This window comes from Pelophylax lessonae (genome assembly GCF_965119305.1).
Source record: "Pelophylax lessonae genome assembly, chromosome: 5".
Taxonomy (NCBI): Eukaryota; Metazoa; Chordata; class Amphibia; order Anura; family Ranidae; genus Pelophylax; species Pelophylax lessonae.
Window position 1 is genome coordinate 53,082,099 of NC_138772.1, and position 15,316 is coordinate 53,097,414.

The following is a 15,316-nucleotide window of genomic DNA, read 5'->3' on the forward strand; positions in this document are numbered from 1 at the left end:
TAGGCCCCTTTCACACTTATGCAACGCGATTTTACAGCGATTTTGCGGCACGATTTTACCGCGATTTTGAAAGCAATGGCTATGGCTCAAAACGCAATCAAATCGTGGTAAAGTAGTGCAGGAACTACTTTGAAGTCGGTGCGACTTCAAAACGCACAGATATGAACGGGGTCATTGAAAATAATGGAAAACGACTTGTCATGCGATTTTGCGTCGCACTAGTGTGAAAGGGGCCTTAGATGGTAATTAATCTTTACCCGATACTGCTGCTATCTTATTGAGAATATCTCAATCACAAATATAGGCAAGGAAGTGACAGCGCTGTATGCAAGTATACCCAAATAAATACTTTTACAATCCTTAGAGTGCAAAATTCATAAATCCCACGGTAAAACAATCAGAAAATGCTAAATTGATGTTATATCAAAAAAGCGTAACAATAAACATAACTTGTAACAAAATATGACAAAAAAAAGTGCTCTGGTGCTACCATAAATACCCACATATGAATGTATCAAACAAATATAAGAAAAGTAATAGAAAAATACTACATTGTTTTTTTGGAAACATTGTAGCACTTTACTGTTACATTTGTTATACCGTATTTTTCGCCGTATAAGACGCTCCGGAATATAAGACGCACCCAATTTTAAAGGAGGAAAATCCAGAAAAAAAAAAAAAGATTCTCAGGTCTTTGCTGTCCTCAGGGAAAGTTTTGAGGAGTTTCTAGTACTCTGATGATGTATAATCTGTGTCTGCACTGTACTGGTTGGTGCTGTGCTGGTCACATGACACTAAAAAAAGCTGAGTACAGGAACCCACCAGCGCCTCAGAACAACGATTAAATGAGGTTGCCACAGATGTTGAGAGACATCAGGAGTGCTGGCGGTCTAATTTAACAGGTTCCTGATCGAGGTGTCAGTGAGTGGACCGATGTGGAGAGCCAGGCTGAAATAATCATACAAAGCGCCAGTCACATGACATAAGGGTACGTGTTTATAACCTAGGGGGCTCACAGAGAGGTGCAGTGGAGGTTTTTACCATCCTGTTTGTCTTGCCTTCACTGTCTGTGGTAACTGGTAAGCGGGTTCGTTCTTGTGCTGTGCTGCCTGGAAAGCTGCTCCGCTCTCTTGCTCTGGCTCCCGCCCACAGCCCGCACACCCACACTGCTCCAAACCAATCGGCATTGCCGCTCACCTCGGCCCCGCTCGCCTCGGCCAGTCAACAGCATAGGGAGGTGACACACACACTGGAGCCGAGACAGAGACGGCGGCCAGTGTAATTTGAATACTCCCAAGTACCAGCCACGGCCGCAACACTTAAGCCTCGTACACACGCATCGATTATTGGCCGGGAATTTTCGGCCAACGTCCGATCGGCCGATTTTCGGCTTGTTAGTATGATGCTTCCGACAACCGACTCCGACTTTTCGGCCGAAAAAAATCTGGTGTGCAGACTATAAAATTTTTGTTGGCCGTCAACACAACGGCCGATTTTCCGTCAGTCAGTACAGATTTCAGCAGACAAAAATCTGATGAGCAAGACTGGGCATGCTCAGCGAAGAAAAAACACACGGAAAGTAAACCAGCACATGACGTCACTTCTGAAGTAGATTTTGTTGGCCGAGAAAATTCGTGTGCAGTCTAGGCACATTCCAACCAACAAAACACCACTCTGGACAAAAGTCGGACGATCGGATAATCGTTGCGTGTGTACGAGGCATTACTTTAATGGTTAGTGGCAATGATTTTTTTTTTTTCTGCTACACTGGCTCTGGCTAGCAGCAAGCACCACACAAAGTTAGGGGCAGTTTTAATGCAGGCAAAATGTGTATTTGTCGTATAAGACGCACAAACTTCCCCCCCCCCCCCCCCCCCCCAGTTTTGGGGAAGAAAAAGTGCGTCTTATACGGCGAAAAATACGGTAGGTTTGTTGAATCAGTTTGATACATTCATATGTGGGTATTTATGGTAGCACCAGAGCACTTTTTTTTTTTTTTTATCATATTTTGTTGTGTTTATTGTTACGCTTTTTTGATATAACATCAATTTAGCATTTTCAGATTTTACACCGTGGGATTTATGAATTTACACTCTTAAGGATTGTAAAGTATTTATTTGGGTATACTTGCATACAGCACTGTCACTTTGCCTATAGTAGACAGAAATGACACAAAGTGCACTGGAATGAGACAAGTACACACTCTAGAGGGATATGCTTTATTAATATTTCATGTCTGAGGTTTGCAACTACTTTAAAGCTGAACGCCAGCCCTCCATCTTGCACAGGTGTACAGGCTGATCTTCTGTACCTAAACTGCAAAATTTTACTGCACATTTGGAGCTTCTCACAGTATGCATTAAAAGCTGCACCAGGTCATATCGAGCCCATCTCATTTCCTAGCTGGAGGATATCCAGCATCATTAAGCTCTTTCCTCCTCAGTCCTACTCTTTTCATTTTGAGAATTTCAGTTCATTCAATCTTGGCTCACATATGGATGGTACCTAGGGTGGTCTGACACCTACCCATCAGCCAGCTCACAGATTGCATCAGGGCTCTTGGGAGGAGTACTAAGGCAGTGTGTGCGGTGATGTTTTTTAGGAAGTTATGTACAATACACTTCCAGACCCCCCTACATGCCATGATCCTTCTGCGTGGCACAAAAGTACAGAGACCAAATTACATCACTGGATCTAAAGTAAGTTATGCGTTATTTAAACGGAAAGGTTTTAGATAAACTTTACTAGTATGTTGATGAGTAGGAAAGGAAAAATTGGATTTTTAAACTTACCGTAAAGTCAATTTCTCTGATGTTCATTGATGGACACAGCTCCTGATTCTTTTTAACCATTGGGTTATACTGCCCCCTACAGGAGTAGGACACTAGGCAGGAAAAAGCTTGACTACGACTATGGGCAGTCCCAGGGGGTATACACCCACACTCAGCTATAGGCACTCAGTTTTGTTACAAGCAGTGTCAGAAGAAAGCCCACTCCACAGAGGGGTGGGTGCTGTGTCCATCAATGAACATCAGAGAAATGGATTTTACGGTAAGTCAAAAATCCCATTCTTTCTTTCGTTCATTGACGGACACGGCTCCTGATTCTGCTTAACCATTGGGACATCCCAAATCAGTGTTAAACATAAGGGGTGGGAAAATAGCAGAAAAAAATTCCCAAGGCTAACCATAGCCAACCAGATAACATTGAGCTCAACCAAAACAACTGGAGCTCACCTGAAAAAAACAATACACCCTCAAAGAGGACCAGGTCCACTAAACAGCAGCCTGCAAAACCTTGCGCCCAAAAGAAGCATCCGCAGATGCCAACACATCCACTTTATAAAACTTTGTAAAATGATGACCAGATGGCTGCCTTGCAAACATGCATCACTGATGCCGATGACGGAAGGCCAGGGAGGCACTAAGCGCCCGAGTAGAGTGTGCCTTTATAGGGAAAGGAGGAACTTGAACCCTAATTGAATAGGCCTGAATCACTGTCTGTCTGATCCATCTGGAAATGGTTGCAGCAGAAACGGCTAACCCGTCTCAAGGTCCAACCATAAAGTAGAAAATGTGACTCTGATTTCCTAAAAGACTCCGTAGCTGCCAGGTATACCTTGATTGCTCGAACCACATCCAGGGAATGCAAAGCAATTTCCTTAGGATGTTTTGGCCTGGGACATTGGGAAGGAAACACGTCTTCATTCAAATGGAAATCAGAGACAACCTTCGGAAGGAACAACAGACAGGGACAAAGAACCACTTTAGCTCTGTAAACCAACAGGTAAGGAGAACGATCAAGACAACGCCGCCAGCTCCGACACACTACACGCAGAAGTAATAGCCACAAAAACGGCCACCTTCTGGGACAACATAAGCAGGAGAACCTCCCAATATTTCCAAAGGGAAATTCCTGGATAACTGATAACACCAATTTGAGACCGCACTGGAGGAACCAAGTGTCAAGCTCCTTGGATAAGGGTACACACCAAGGAAAGCGTGGCCAATGGACATTGAAAGAAAACCGCCAAGGCCGAAACCTGGCCCTTGATGGTACTCAAGGCCAGGCGCTGCTCAGCTCCCCGTTGGAGGAAAGCCAAGATCCGAGCCACCATAAAGGAGCGAGGGATAACCCTAAAAGACTCACACCACCCAAGTCTTCAAAATACAATGGTAGGTCTTCCTAGAGGTAGATTTTCTAACCTTTGAAAGCGTAGGAATCACAGATTCAGACAAACATCTATCCTGCAGCACCTGGCATTCAACAGTCAAGCCGTTAAAACCAGAGACTGTAAAGCAGGATGGAAGATTGGTCATGGAGAAAGCAGATCTTCCCTGAGATGAAGTCTCCAAGGAGCATAGGCGACCAGCCATATCAGATTGGCGTATCAAGACAGGCGAGGCCAGTCTGGAGCCACCAGAAAGACCGGAATCCCTTGCTGCCTCGATCCTGCACAGGAGTCTTGGCAGAAATCAGAAAGGGGGAAAGGCATTAATCAGACGTTACTGACACCAAGGAGCCATTAATGCATCTGCAGCGATTTGGCCAGAGGATCCCCAGACAATGCCACAAATCTCTGTACCTTCCATGGAATGTGTACAGCAGAGAGGGCTGGAACGATCGTTCTGCCCACCTTAGAATGCCGGCTACTTCCCGATCCGCAAGGACACTCTTGTGCCCCCATGGTGATTGACATAGGCCACGCCGTGGCATCGTCCGATTGAATTAGTACCGGGCATCCCTGAAGACGAATTGTCCAATGATCCAGACAAATTCCGATCGCTCGGAGGTCCAGCACATTGATTGGCAGTCTGGACTCTTCCCGAATCCAGACCCACTGTAAGCCCCTGGATCAACTGATCTGCCAGCTCCGCAAAGGCAGAGGGAAGCCATTTCTCCTCCAGGTCCCGGCATAAACGTTTAGCCCACTCGTCAGAGTTTGCGACAACCAGGGCAATAGTAAATACTGGCCTAAGCCAAACCAGCCATAGTGAAAAATATGGCGGACCAGAGCCTCGCTCTCCTATCAACAGGATCTTTAAAAGCCAAGGACTCCTCAAGCGGAATGAAGGTAGCTTTATTTAACCTGGAAACCGGCGGGCCAACACAGGTGGGACCGTCCACTTTTTAAGCAGGGAATCCTTATAAGGATACCGCATAGCAAAACGCTTAGGGACCGCAAGAGTGCATTTTGGACAACCCCATTGTTATGTGACAATGTTGTCAAAGTAAGCAGGAAAGGGGAACACCCCTGCCACAGTGGATGTCCTGTGGTGCCTAAGGGACCAGCGCCTCCGACGCAGAATCTCTGCCATGTTTAAAATTTCACACTCTGACACAATCAGTGCATCCACCAGCGCCTTTTCATGCACGGCTAGAGGAGCAGAGGAATCATCAGCACTATCTAAGCACACAGGGTGCGTGGATGCAGACCAAGTAGGGTGACTCGCGTCTGTGGCGGCCGAAACAGATTCAGGATCTGATGGACAGGGGAGGGCGGTGGACGCTATATACTAAGGTCACCTGGAAAAACACAAAAATCAGGGGAGGGCCACCGACTGCGATCCAGCAAGGGGGATGCTGACCCAGGGTCCACGAATGGACCACCTACTGGAACCCGCAAAAAACAAGGGGGGGGGGTCACCCTCCGAGCCCCTCCACAGAGGCCCACACAATAGGAAATAGGCCCCTAAAAGGGGGCTGCCTGCCGTGATGCGGACGCGCAGGCAGGGTATCCTGATGTCCCACAGCGCTAAAAAGGGCATAGGTACCCTCCACAACAGTGGCATGGTTGCAGTTAAAAATTAAACTGCCCCCACGGCGCCACCCCTTCCAAGGGAGGCACCAAGCTAGATGCATGGCCTAGTAGGCTGCAAGCCACGGCCTAAATTTATGTGGATGCCCAGCCGCCTGGGCGCAAGCCTCAGCGTAGCCAACCACCCAGAGGCAGCAGAGGGGAGGGCGGATGCCCAAATGGAGGGTAGTGGCTTCCGCCACCCTGACTGAGGCCGCCCCACATAGCCCCCTACCAGTAGGCCGTAAAGCCACAAATTTGGGGCCCACATTCACCCCAAAAACCCCCCAGGGGCAGAGGGGGACAGCTACTTACCATACCAGGAATAGGGTGGGCACCGCTCCTGACAGACCACCACTCCATCAGGATGTGGGTGGCTGTCAGCCAGGAGGAGCGCTGCAACTCAGGCCGAGGCCAGGTCGTATGTGCCCTTGTGAGACGTTTAACTCACAGGCCAGCCCCCGTCCAGTATTGCTATGTTGCGGCCGGCCTGCGCACGCTCGCTGACCAGACTGGGGGGACCCTCTGAACCTTGATTATCCAGTTTGTCGCCTAGTCCGTCACTTGATAGTAGAGTCTCACACGAACAAAATACCAAAGATAGGAAAAAAATCCATTTGAAAGGAAAAAAAATGGCCAGGACCAGAGATCCCAGCAAGGAACTAGGTCCTTACTCCTGACTAGGCAGATGACTAGGCAGAAAAACACTGAGTGCCTATAAATGAGTGTGGGTGTATACAACCTGGGACTGCTCATAGGCGTAGTCAAGCTTTTTCCTGCCTAGTGTCCTACTCCTGTAGGGGGCAGTGTAACCCAATGATTAAGAAGAATCGAGAAGGATGAATGAAAGAGAAAACCAGGAAAGGCAAATGTAAGCAGATAAAATGTCAGCTTTAAAGTGGACCTAGCATTTGAGTACCCTTTTCCCCAAAAACGAATTTAATAATTTTCTTGCCATTAGAGATAATTATTTGCTATTGTGCAGCTTCATTAGTTCCTGTACCATAGTGGTCTAATTGCTGCTAGCCCTGAAGAAGATCTCTGAAACGTGCTGGTTTCCTGCATATTTTCAATAAACCTATTCAATCCTTTTCAACTGCCAGTGTCTAGTTTAAGTCGGTTATGGATTCAGATATTGCCCCTCCAGACAAAACGGAATGCTTGGGCCTTTCTACTCCTTTAATGCAGAAAATTGATGATAGCACTACAGCCTAGACAAAGACATTGTAGAGCTTTTCTTTTTTTTTTAAATAATCTTTATTTATCAAGTTCAAATTCACATACAAAAAACATAGAATAACAAAGTAGTACAGAAGTGCATTTAGAAAAAGAAACACAGAGAAGGCACAATCGGCATTATGTTCAGTCCGGACATCATTAGTGAAACAGGAGTGTCCATAGGGGTCAGTCAATCAGGCATTGTGAAGGCATGTGCCAATATCGGCCAAACAGTAAGTACATCCAATGACCCCCAGGATGCGCCGCGTCTGTCAGTGCCGCCCAAAAAAAGGGGGAACTCCACAAAGGAGCCCGGAGAGCCCGACAGACACCACACATAGTGCTAACATCAGTGCACATTAGTATCCACGTTACAGCATATACTTCAGCAGAATCAGCCACTGGCCTCAGGGAAGAGACGTTGAGAGAGAAAGAAAGTCAGGAGGAAGAAAAAGAAGGGAAGAGACAGTAAAGGGGAAGAGACAAACAGGGAAGGTAAAACAGGTAGGGAAAGGGAGGTCCGGATTGGGGGCGCGGGCCCCCGGCAGGAGAAGGCCAGGCCGGATCCCTAGAGCTCAGCCGCTAATAATACGTGTGTGCACATCTGAGATCTCATCAGAGTAATACATCCACCCCATCCAGGTGTCCTTAAAGCGTTCCTCCCTGCCCTGTGATGTGAACTCGCCGTTCCGCCTCCATCACCAGGTTGACCTCACGCTTCCACTCAGAAAGCGTGGGGCAGGTGGACATTGTAGAGCTTTTCAATAATAAAAAAGGTACAAAAAAAGTATTTGTTTTTTGTATATTATGACATTTCAGGAAATTATTAATGCAGTAACAGGTACTGAGAGGTGCACTTTAGAAAGTGGCAATGTGTAGGGATGCTATACAGTGACCACATATACAGAAATGGGTACTGTACTATACTGTGCCTGCATATACAGAACAGAAATGGGTACTGTACTATACTGTGCCTGCATATACAGAATAGAGAGGGGTACTGTACTATACTGTGCCTGCATATACAGAATAGAGAGGGGTACTGTACTATACTGTGCCTGCATATACAGAATAGAGAGGGGTACTGTACTATACTGTGCCTGCATATACAGAATAGAGAGGGGTACTGTACTATACTGTGCCTGCATATACAGAATAGAGAGGGGTACTGTACTATACTGTGCCTGCATATACAGAACAGAAAGGGGTACTGTACTATACTATGCCTGAATATTCATAACAGGAAGGGGTATTGTACTATACTATGCCTGCATATACAGAACAGAAAGGGGTACTGTACTATACTATGCCTGAATATTCATAACAGGAAGGGGTACTGTACTATACTATGCCTGCATATACAGAACAGAAATGGGTAGTGTACTATACTATGCCTGCATATACAGAACAGAAATGGGTACTGTACTATACTGTGCCTGCATATACAGAATAGAGAGGGGTTCTGTACTGTGCCTGAATATACAGAATAGGAAGGGGTACTATACTATACTGTGCCTGCATATATAGAATAGAAGTAGTACTGTGCAACACTGTGCACACACATACAGTACAGTAAGCAGTACGGAGCTAGACTGGGCCTGCACATACAGAGCAGGAAGCGGAATTTGCTACAATGCATATATGTATTATGCAATTGGTATGATTTTTAAGCTCTCACCAGTGCAAGATGAGATACTGCATATGGCTGGAAAATATTTTTGTTTATAAAACTTGAAACCCTTACAATATGCAATTTAAATTGTAGATCATTTCTTTGCAGATTACAGCATGCTGATTAAAGCCAATCTGGAGCAGATAATTTTTCAAATTAATTAGGAAAGAGCTTGAGAGGCCAGGGAATGATTATGTGATGTGTTACCCCGGTTTAATACACAGCATAGCTGAATGGGATAACGAATGCTCTGGGGTAAAAGGCAAACACTAAACCAAGAAAAAGTGTCTGGGGTTGATCTGCCTACAAAATGCTCGTAATCCAGCTCTGTGGCTGTTTTTCTAATTTCCTTCACTTCATAATAAAGCCTTTGTCAATATAGGATCTAGAACATGGATTTTCTGTAAGCAGTCTTTTTTGCCTTCACAGATGACCACAGATAATTGGAGATGCATTATGATTAAAGGATCCTGTTCCTTTAAAGCATGTTATACAGCACACTGCTTGTACTGTGTCATTTGGCCCCCTGTAGCACCTAAAATACCTGGCTGATCCTGTCTAGTGCTGCCCTCCCCCCTGTAAACTGACCATGGTTTAGCATGGCTGAGCCCTGACACTGTGGTCACGTAACCAGCAGCCTGAAGATATCTGCAAAAATGGTATTTAGACGCTTCGTTTTCTACAAAAAATTTACACTGCATGTTACAGCTGAATTCAAGAGAGGGGCTGGCAGCTGGCATGCAATGTGAGGTAAAAACCGCTTTAAGCACCCGTTCACAGCGGTGCAACTTGTTACACGATTTGACAGGTTCAAATCGCATGACAATTCAAACCCTATTGTCAGCAATTAAGTTGTTCAAATCGGCGAGACTCTGACTTTCAGTGCTGCACCGATTTGAAAAAAAAAAGGATCCTGCACTATTTTTTTCAGGTGCTACTTGCATTTACATCTGTGCATGAAGTCGCACAGATGTCAGCCAAGTCGCACTGACCGGTGACTTTAAAATCGTGTGACCTCAAGTGAAGTCACACAATCTCAGAGACAGATTCAGTGTGAATGGGGCTAGGCCTCCATTCATACATCGTCGTTGTGCACCGCGGGCGAAACCGCCACGATAATGCCCGCAACTTCAAAAGGTTCATTAAGGCTGCATTCACACCTAGGGTTTTTAAATCACACGCAGTCATTGCCATTCTGTCCGCAATTTCAAAACGCTGTGGTAAAATGACAAATTGCAAAATGCACATTTCAAATGCCATTCATTTTAATGGCACGTTAAAGCGCAGTGCGGTTCTCCTACGATTATCTCACGATAAATCACGCTGCAATCGCGGCAAACTCATGTGAAGCTTGTGGCCCAAGAGTAGCAACTGAACATTTATTTTTGGGGCAACAAGCTTCACGCAATGCAATTTGCCACAAATGCAGCGTGATTTACTGCGTTTTTAGGTGCCATTAACATTTTTTGCATCTGAAATGCGCGTTCTGCGAATTGTCATTTTAATGAGCGTTTTGAAATTGCAGGCAAAAAAACAAATGACTTGTGGATAAGTTACATTTCTGGAGACATAGTATGGGCAAAGCACAGTGGCTAAGTGGTTTGCACTTTCGTCTAGCAACACTTGAAACATTGGTTAGAATCTCAACAATGACACTACCTGCCTGGAGTCTGCATGTTCTCCCAATGCCTGCATGGGTTTCCTTCCACACTCCCAAGACATGCTGGTATGTCATTGCCTGCTGTCTAAATTGGCCCTTGAATGTGTATGTATGAATGCTTACATTAGAATTGTCATGGTGGTTGCAGACCCTTTTGATTTACGGGTTCCCGTTTTCATTTATTTTTTTATTTTATTTATTTCAGGTTCTTCTATAGCACTGTCAATTTACGCAGCGCTTTACAAATACATTACACATTCACATCAGTCCCTGCCCTCAAGGAGCTTACAATCTAAGGTCCCTAACTCACATACATACATACACAGTAGGGGCAATTTTTTTTTTTATACAGGATCCAATTAACCTACCAGCAAGTCTTTGGAGTGTGGGAGGAAACCGGAGTTCCCGGAGGAAACCCACGCAGGCACAGGGAGAACATGCAAACTCCAGGCAGGTAGTGTCGTGGTTGGGATTCGAACCAACGACCCTCTTGCTGCTAGGTGAAAGTGCTAACCGCTACACCACTGTGCCGCCCACTTTCATGAACGTAATCTTATTTAGCCATTTCATTTAGAGTAAATAAGAAAAGGTTCTATCAAATGACGCTGCTTGGGAATATGTGCCAGGCAAACATTTAGGAAACCTTATGTCCTGTGGCTCTGGGTAAAAGCTAATTACATGTTTTGAATGTTGTAAACCTGTTTTAAAACCCCCAAAAAATAAATAAATATTGGAAAAGAAAAAGGATATAAAATCGGCTTCCTGTACACCAAATGGCTTTTTAAAACCAGATTTTATCCTTTGCAAGTAGTGAGGACATTAGGACTGTGCAGTTCATAGCCTGTGCAGAGACCAGAGCTGTGGGAGGGGCCAATCAGATCCCACCCACTACAGGCTACCTGTAGGAGACTACAGGAAGGGGGTGGAGATATGACCAGTCACCCTACACTAGAGTGAGAACAGCAGTGACCGGTCTTCCATTACAGGAAGCTCCTCCTCAGAGGTAAAGTGTCACACTGGATTACTGCACTGATCTGAAGATATACAGTACATAAAGTACACCAAGATTCAAGAAACAATACATATGACTCATATGATAGGAGTCGTGTATTTTAGACATTTGCTTATCCCAGAGTTCAGCTTTATATTTGGGCAAGATTTGCCGAACACCTTGATGGGGAAACTGTATATTTCATATTCCTTATCAATGTTGGCCTCACAAATAAACTCTAATATCCTCGTTATTCTGGTTACCCTAAATAACTGATACCAAAAGGAATGTCATTGTAAACTGACTATATGGACGAGCCAGCCCACTCTCCTTTCAGGAATGTACCATTTTCCTAAAAAAGTCTTACCTGTCTTACATTCAAGTCCTCTAACACACACACACAGCATGTAATAACGGTCTCACATCAGAATTTGCAATCATGCATGTGTCTGTGGTCACCTGTGTGCCGCACCATCATAGGCGGGACTCCAACCTCCATTTATCAGCAGTATCTCTCTATCAGCGATTTTTCTGTGTCTGCATTGAAGGATATTGTGCATATCTATCTTTCACTGTGTTGTGAGTAATATTTTACAAAATGCTCTCATACTATTGTGTTTTGTGCAAATTTGTCAGATACTGTATTTACATCTGCTTTTATCTAGATACGTGACCCCTTAACAGTCCGAAACATGTCAGGCTAACTGTATTCTGTGGCATTCATGCCATACATGCGTTTCATTGATTGTTCATATATACATGTCTATGGTCTCCTATGTGGAACATATTCTGTTATATGCATAATGTATATATCTTTTATATTGTTTGTCCAATACATTTATACTTTTTATACATTGGAATTTGTCATTCAGTCCATGAGGGGAGATAGGCCTTTGGCCTCACCATTTGTTTGATTATCGTTTGGGGGCTCCTAAACCTCTCTTTAGATCTCTTTTGGTAGGATGATGGTACCCCTCCATATCTTTACTACCAATTCCCATACCCCAAGCCTTTATCATACAGAGCTATCTTAGTCTGGGGTTCCCTGCTGTTGGGAGACTGTCCATCGGAAACCCTTACTATGCGATGAGCCTGATTTTAACTGTCACAATGCGAGTTGCTATTTATCTTTTCACCACAATAAATCTGTTAACACACTAAACTTCGATTACTACACTCTGATTGCACATCTGTGATGCAGAACCTACACGACTCATTTCTGAAATTATCGAAAAAGGTAAGCCAGGGACAGTGAGGCTGGGGAGGAAAGGCCTAGATAATGCCGGACATCCTCTAGTCAGGAAATCAGACGAGACCTATCTGACTTGCTGCAGTTTCTAACACACACTGTGAAAAGCTCAAAGTGTGCAGTAAAATCAGTGCAAGTAATTTCAGTACAGCAAAGTAGCCTGTACAAGTGTGCAAGACTGAAGGTTAGGCTGTGGTTTAAGGGCTCTTTCACACAGAGCGGACCGCATTGCGATCCGCTCCGGCACTTTTTTTTTTTTTTTTCACGGAGCGGATGACATTTGTGTCATCCGCTCCGTATGTCCGCATATCATCCCATCCGTTTGCGGATGATATATGGACATAATGTATGTCTATGGGCATTGCGGATGTCAGCAGAAGACACCGCTGACATCCGATTTTGCATCCGTTCCGTTTTTTACACGGAACAAAAATAGGGTTCTGTTCCATTCCAAAAAACGGAACAGAACTGAAAGGACGAAAATCGGATGTCAGTGGATGGTCATCCGCTGACATCCGCAATGCCATTGACATACATTATGTCCGTATATCACCCGCAAAAAAATAGGATGATATACGGACATACGGAACGCCCGTGTCAAAGGGCCTTAAAGAATTTTTTTAAAAACAAATAGCAGCACTGTTTATTATGCATCTTATTATTATGTGTTAATATTTGTATGGAGTTTACCTCTATGGTAAAGTAAGCGCAGTTAAAATTAGAATGTTCCTGAACATTAGAAGCAGACCACTAATTGAATTTGCTGGTTGCCTGAAGCTGGTCTTCAACGTAAACCCAGAGGCTTCCAATTTCATGAAGATGTCACAAACTCTGTTTGCAGGTTAATATTATGCAGTGCCCAGTGGTTTAATTAATTTTCACTAATTGACTCTGTGCTCTCAGTGAAATGTCACCTTACCTGCGTTTTCCCCAGTAGTCTGTACGCCTGCTGCACCTTTGTGTAATGAGCAACATCAAAGTTCTTGCAGATCTTAGACAGCGCAACATCCAATTGTTCCTATAAGAAAGAGCAATATATAATTACGTAAGAAATGATTTACGGTAAGAAGGACAACATTACGGGGACTCTAAAAGGTACAAGGTTTTTACCTTAATGCATTCTATGCATTAGGGTAAAAACCTTTTGAATGCAGCTCCCTACCTCCCCCAGCCCCCCTTATACTTACCTGAGCCAGATCTCCATCCAGCAATCTGTGCAAGAACTGAGGCTCTCTTTCTTCTCACTGGACAGAGAGGCAGCAGTGGGAGCCAATAGCTCCTGCTGCTGTCAATGGACACACAGAGCTGGCTCCGGCGCAATCAGCACAAACTCCCCCACAGCAAGCGGCTTGCTATTGGGGCTCTAGGCAAGGGGGGGCCAGGAATGCCGACTGGGACCCCAGAAGAGGAGGATCAATAAGTATACCATGTATGTTATAAAAAAAAAAAATAGCATTTAGAATAGGGCTGAATGATAGTCGATGCGATATTGACTATCGTTCTGCAGGCATGGGCGATATTCATATCGCCGAAGATACGTTATTCAGGCATTAGGCAGGGAGGCAGGGAGAAGTCGGGACTCGGGGGGAGGAGGAGGACTCACAGTGATTACATCCGTCCTACACTTCCCTCCCAGCTCTGCCTCTAGTATCCAGCAGACCATTACTCCGCCCTGCTCCGCCCATTGTCTCTCCTGGCTGCATCGGTGGCGGGATCAGGCTGTAATGTTTTGTAAATAGATTCAATGGAGAGACAATGGGTGGAGCAGGGCGGAGTAATGGTCGGCTGTTGACTATGAGGTAGAGCTGCACGATTAATCGTATGAAAATCGCAATCTCGATTCACCCCTCCTGACGATCTAACCCTGAAATATGCTCGATTCTTTGCATAGCTGCATAGCAGAGAGAACAGCTGTGGAAAAAAAAAAAAAAGCCTCCTGCAAACAGCTATCAGCAAAGTCTCCCAGTAACTATAAACAAAAATGATTACATTGTATCTTTTCCTTCCCTCTGCCAGGGAGAAAGGAAGTTTAACCTCTTAGGCTCGGTTCACATATATGCGATGCGGGAAGGCTGCGAATTCGCAGCCTGTTCCCGCATCGCACACGCACCCCCGGCAGTTCACACTGCCATATGCGATACGCTGGGGGTGTCAATGTAATCTTAACGACACCCCCAGTTTGATCGCATATCGCAGTGCGATCGTGCAGTTCGCACAGGATCGGATCGCACAAGTGTGAACCGCTGTGCGATCCGATCCTGATGCGGCAGCAAAAATGCCTCCTGTGCGTGTTTGCTGCGGGTGCGATGCGAATTTAGCCATACAAACTGTATGGCTATACTCGCACCGCACAGCTGATCGCATGTAATGTCGGAGCAGTGCGCTCCGACATTACATGCGAACCCCGCACACGCAGAAGTGTGAACCGGGGCTTAAAGACTGGATCTTTTTCTGACATTTGTTGCTTGCAAGTTAAAATCAGTTTTTTTTGCTAGAAAAGTACTTAGAACCCCCAAACATTTTATATATATTTTTTTTAGCAGAGACCCTACAGAATAAAATGGCGATTGTTGTAATATTTTATGTCACACTGTATTTGCGCAGCAGTCTTTCAAACGCAATTAATAGACTTTAATGAATAAAAAAAAAAAACGTAACAGTAAAGTTATCCCAATTTTTTTTTGTTACACAGAGAATCGTGAGAGAATCGTGATCTTTATTCCAAGCTA

General features: G+C 44.8%; 1 protein-coding gene across 1 annotated transcript in view; it reads right to left on the reverse strand.

The window, feature by feature from the left end:
• VPS50 (VPS50 subunit of EARP/GARPII complex) overlaps window positions 1-15,316 on the reverse strand; it is a 428,941-nt gene that overhangs the window by 182,675 nt on the left and 230,950 nt on the right. The window contains exon 11 of the mRNA XM_082258038.1: window positions 13,507-13,605. Within this exon, the coding sequence (XP_082114164.1) occupies window positions 13,507-13,605 (99 nt within the window). The remainder of the gene's footprint in view (window positions 1-13,506; window positions 13,606-15,316) is intronic.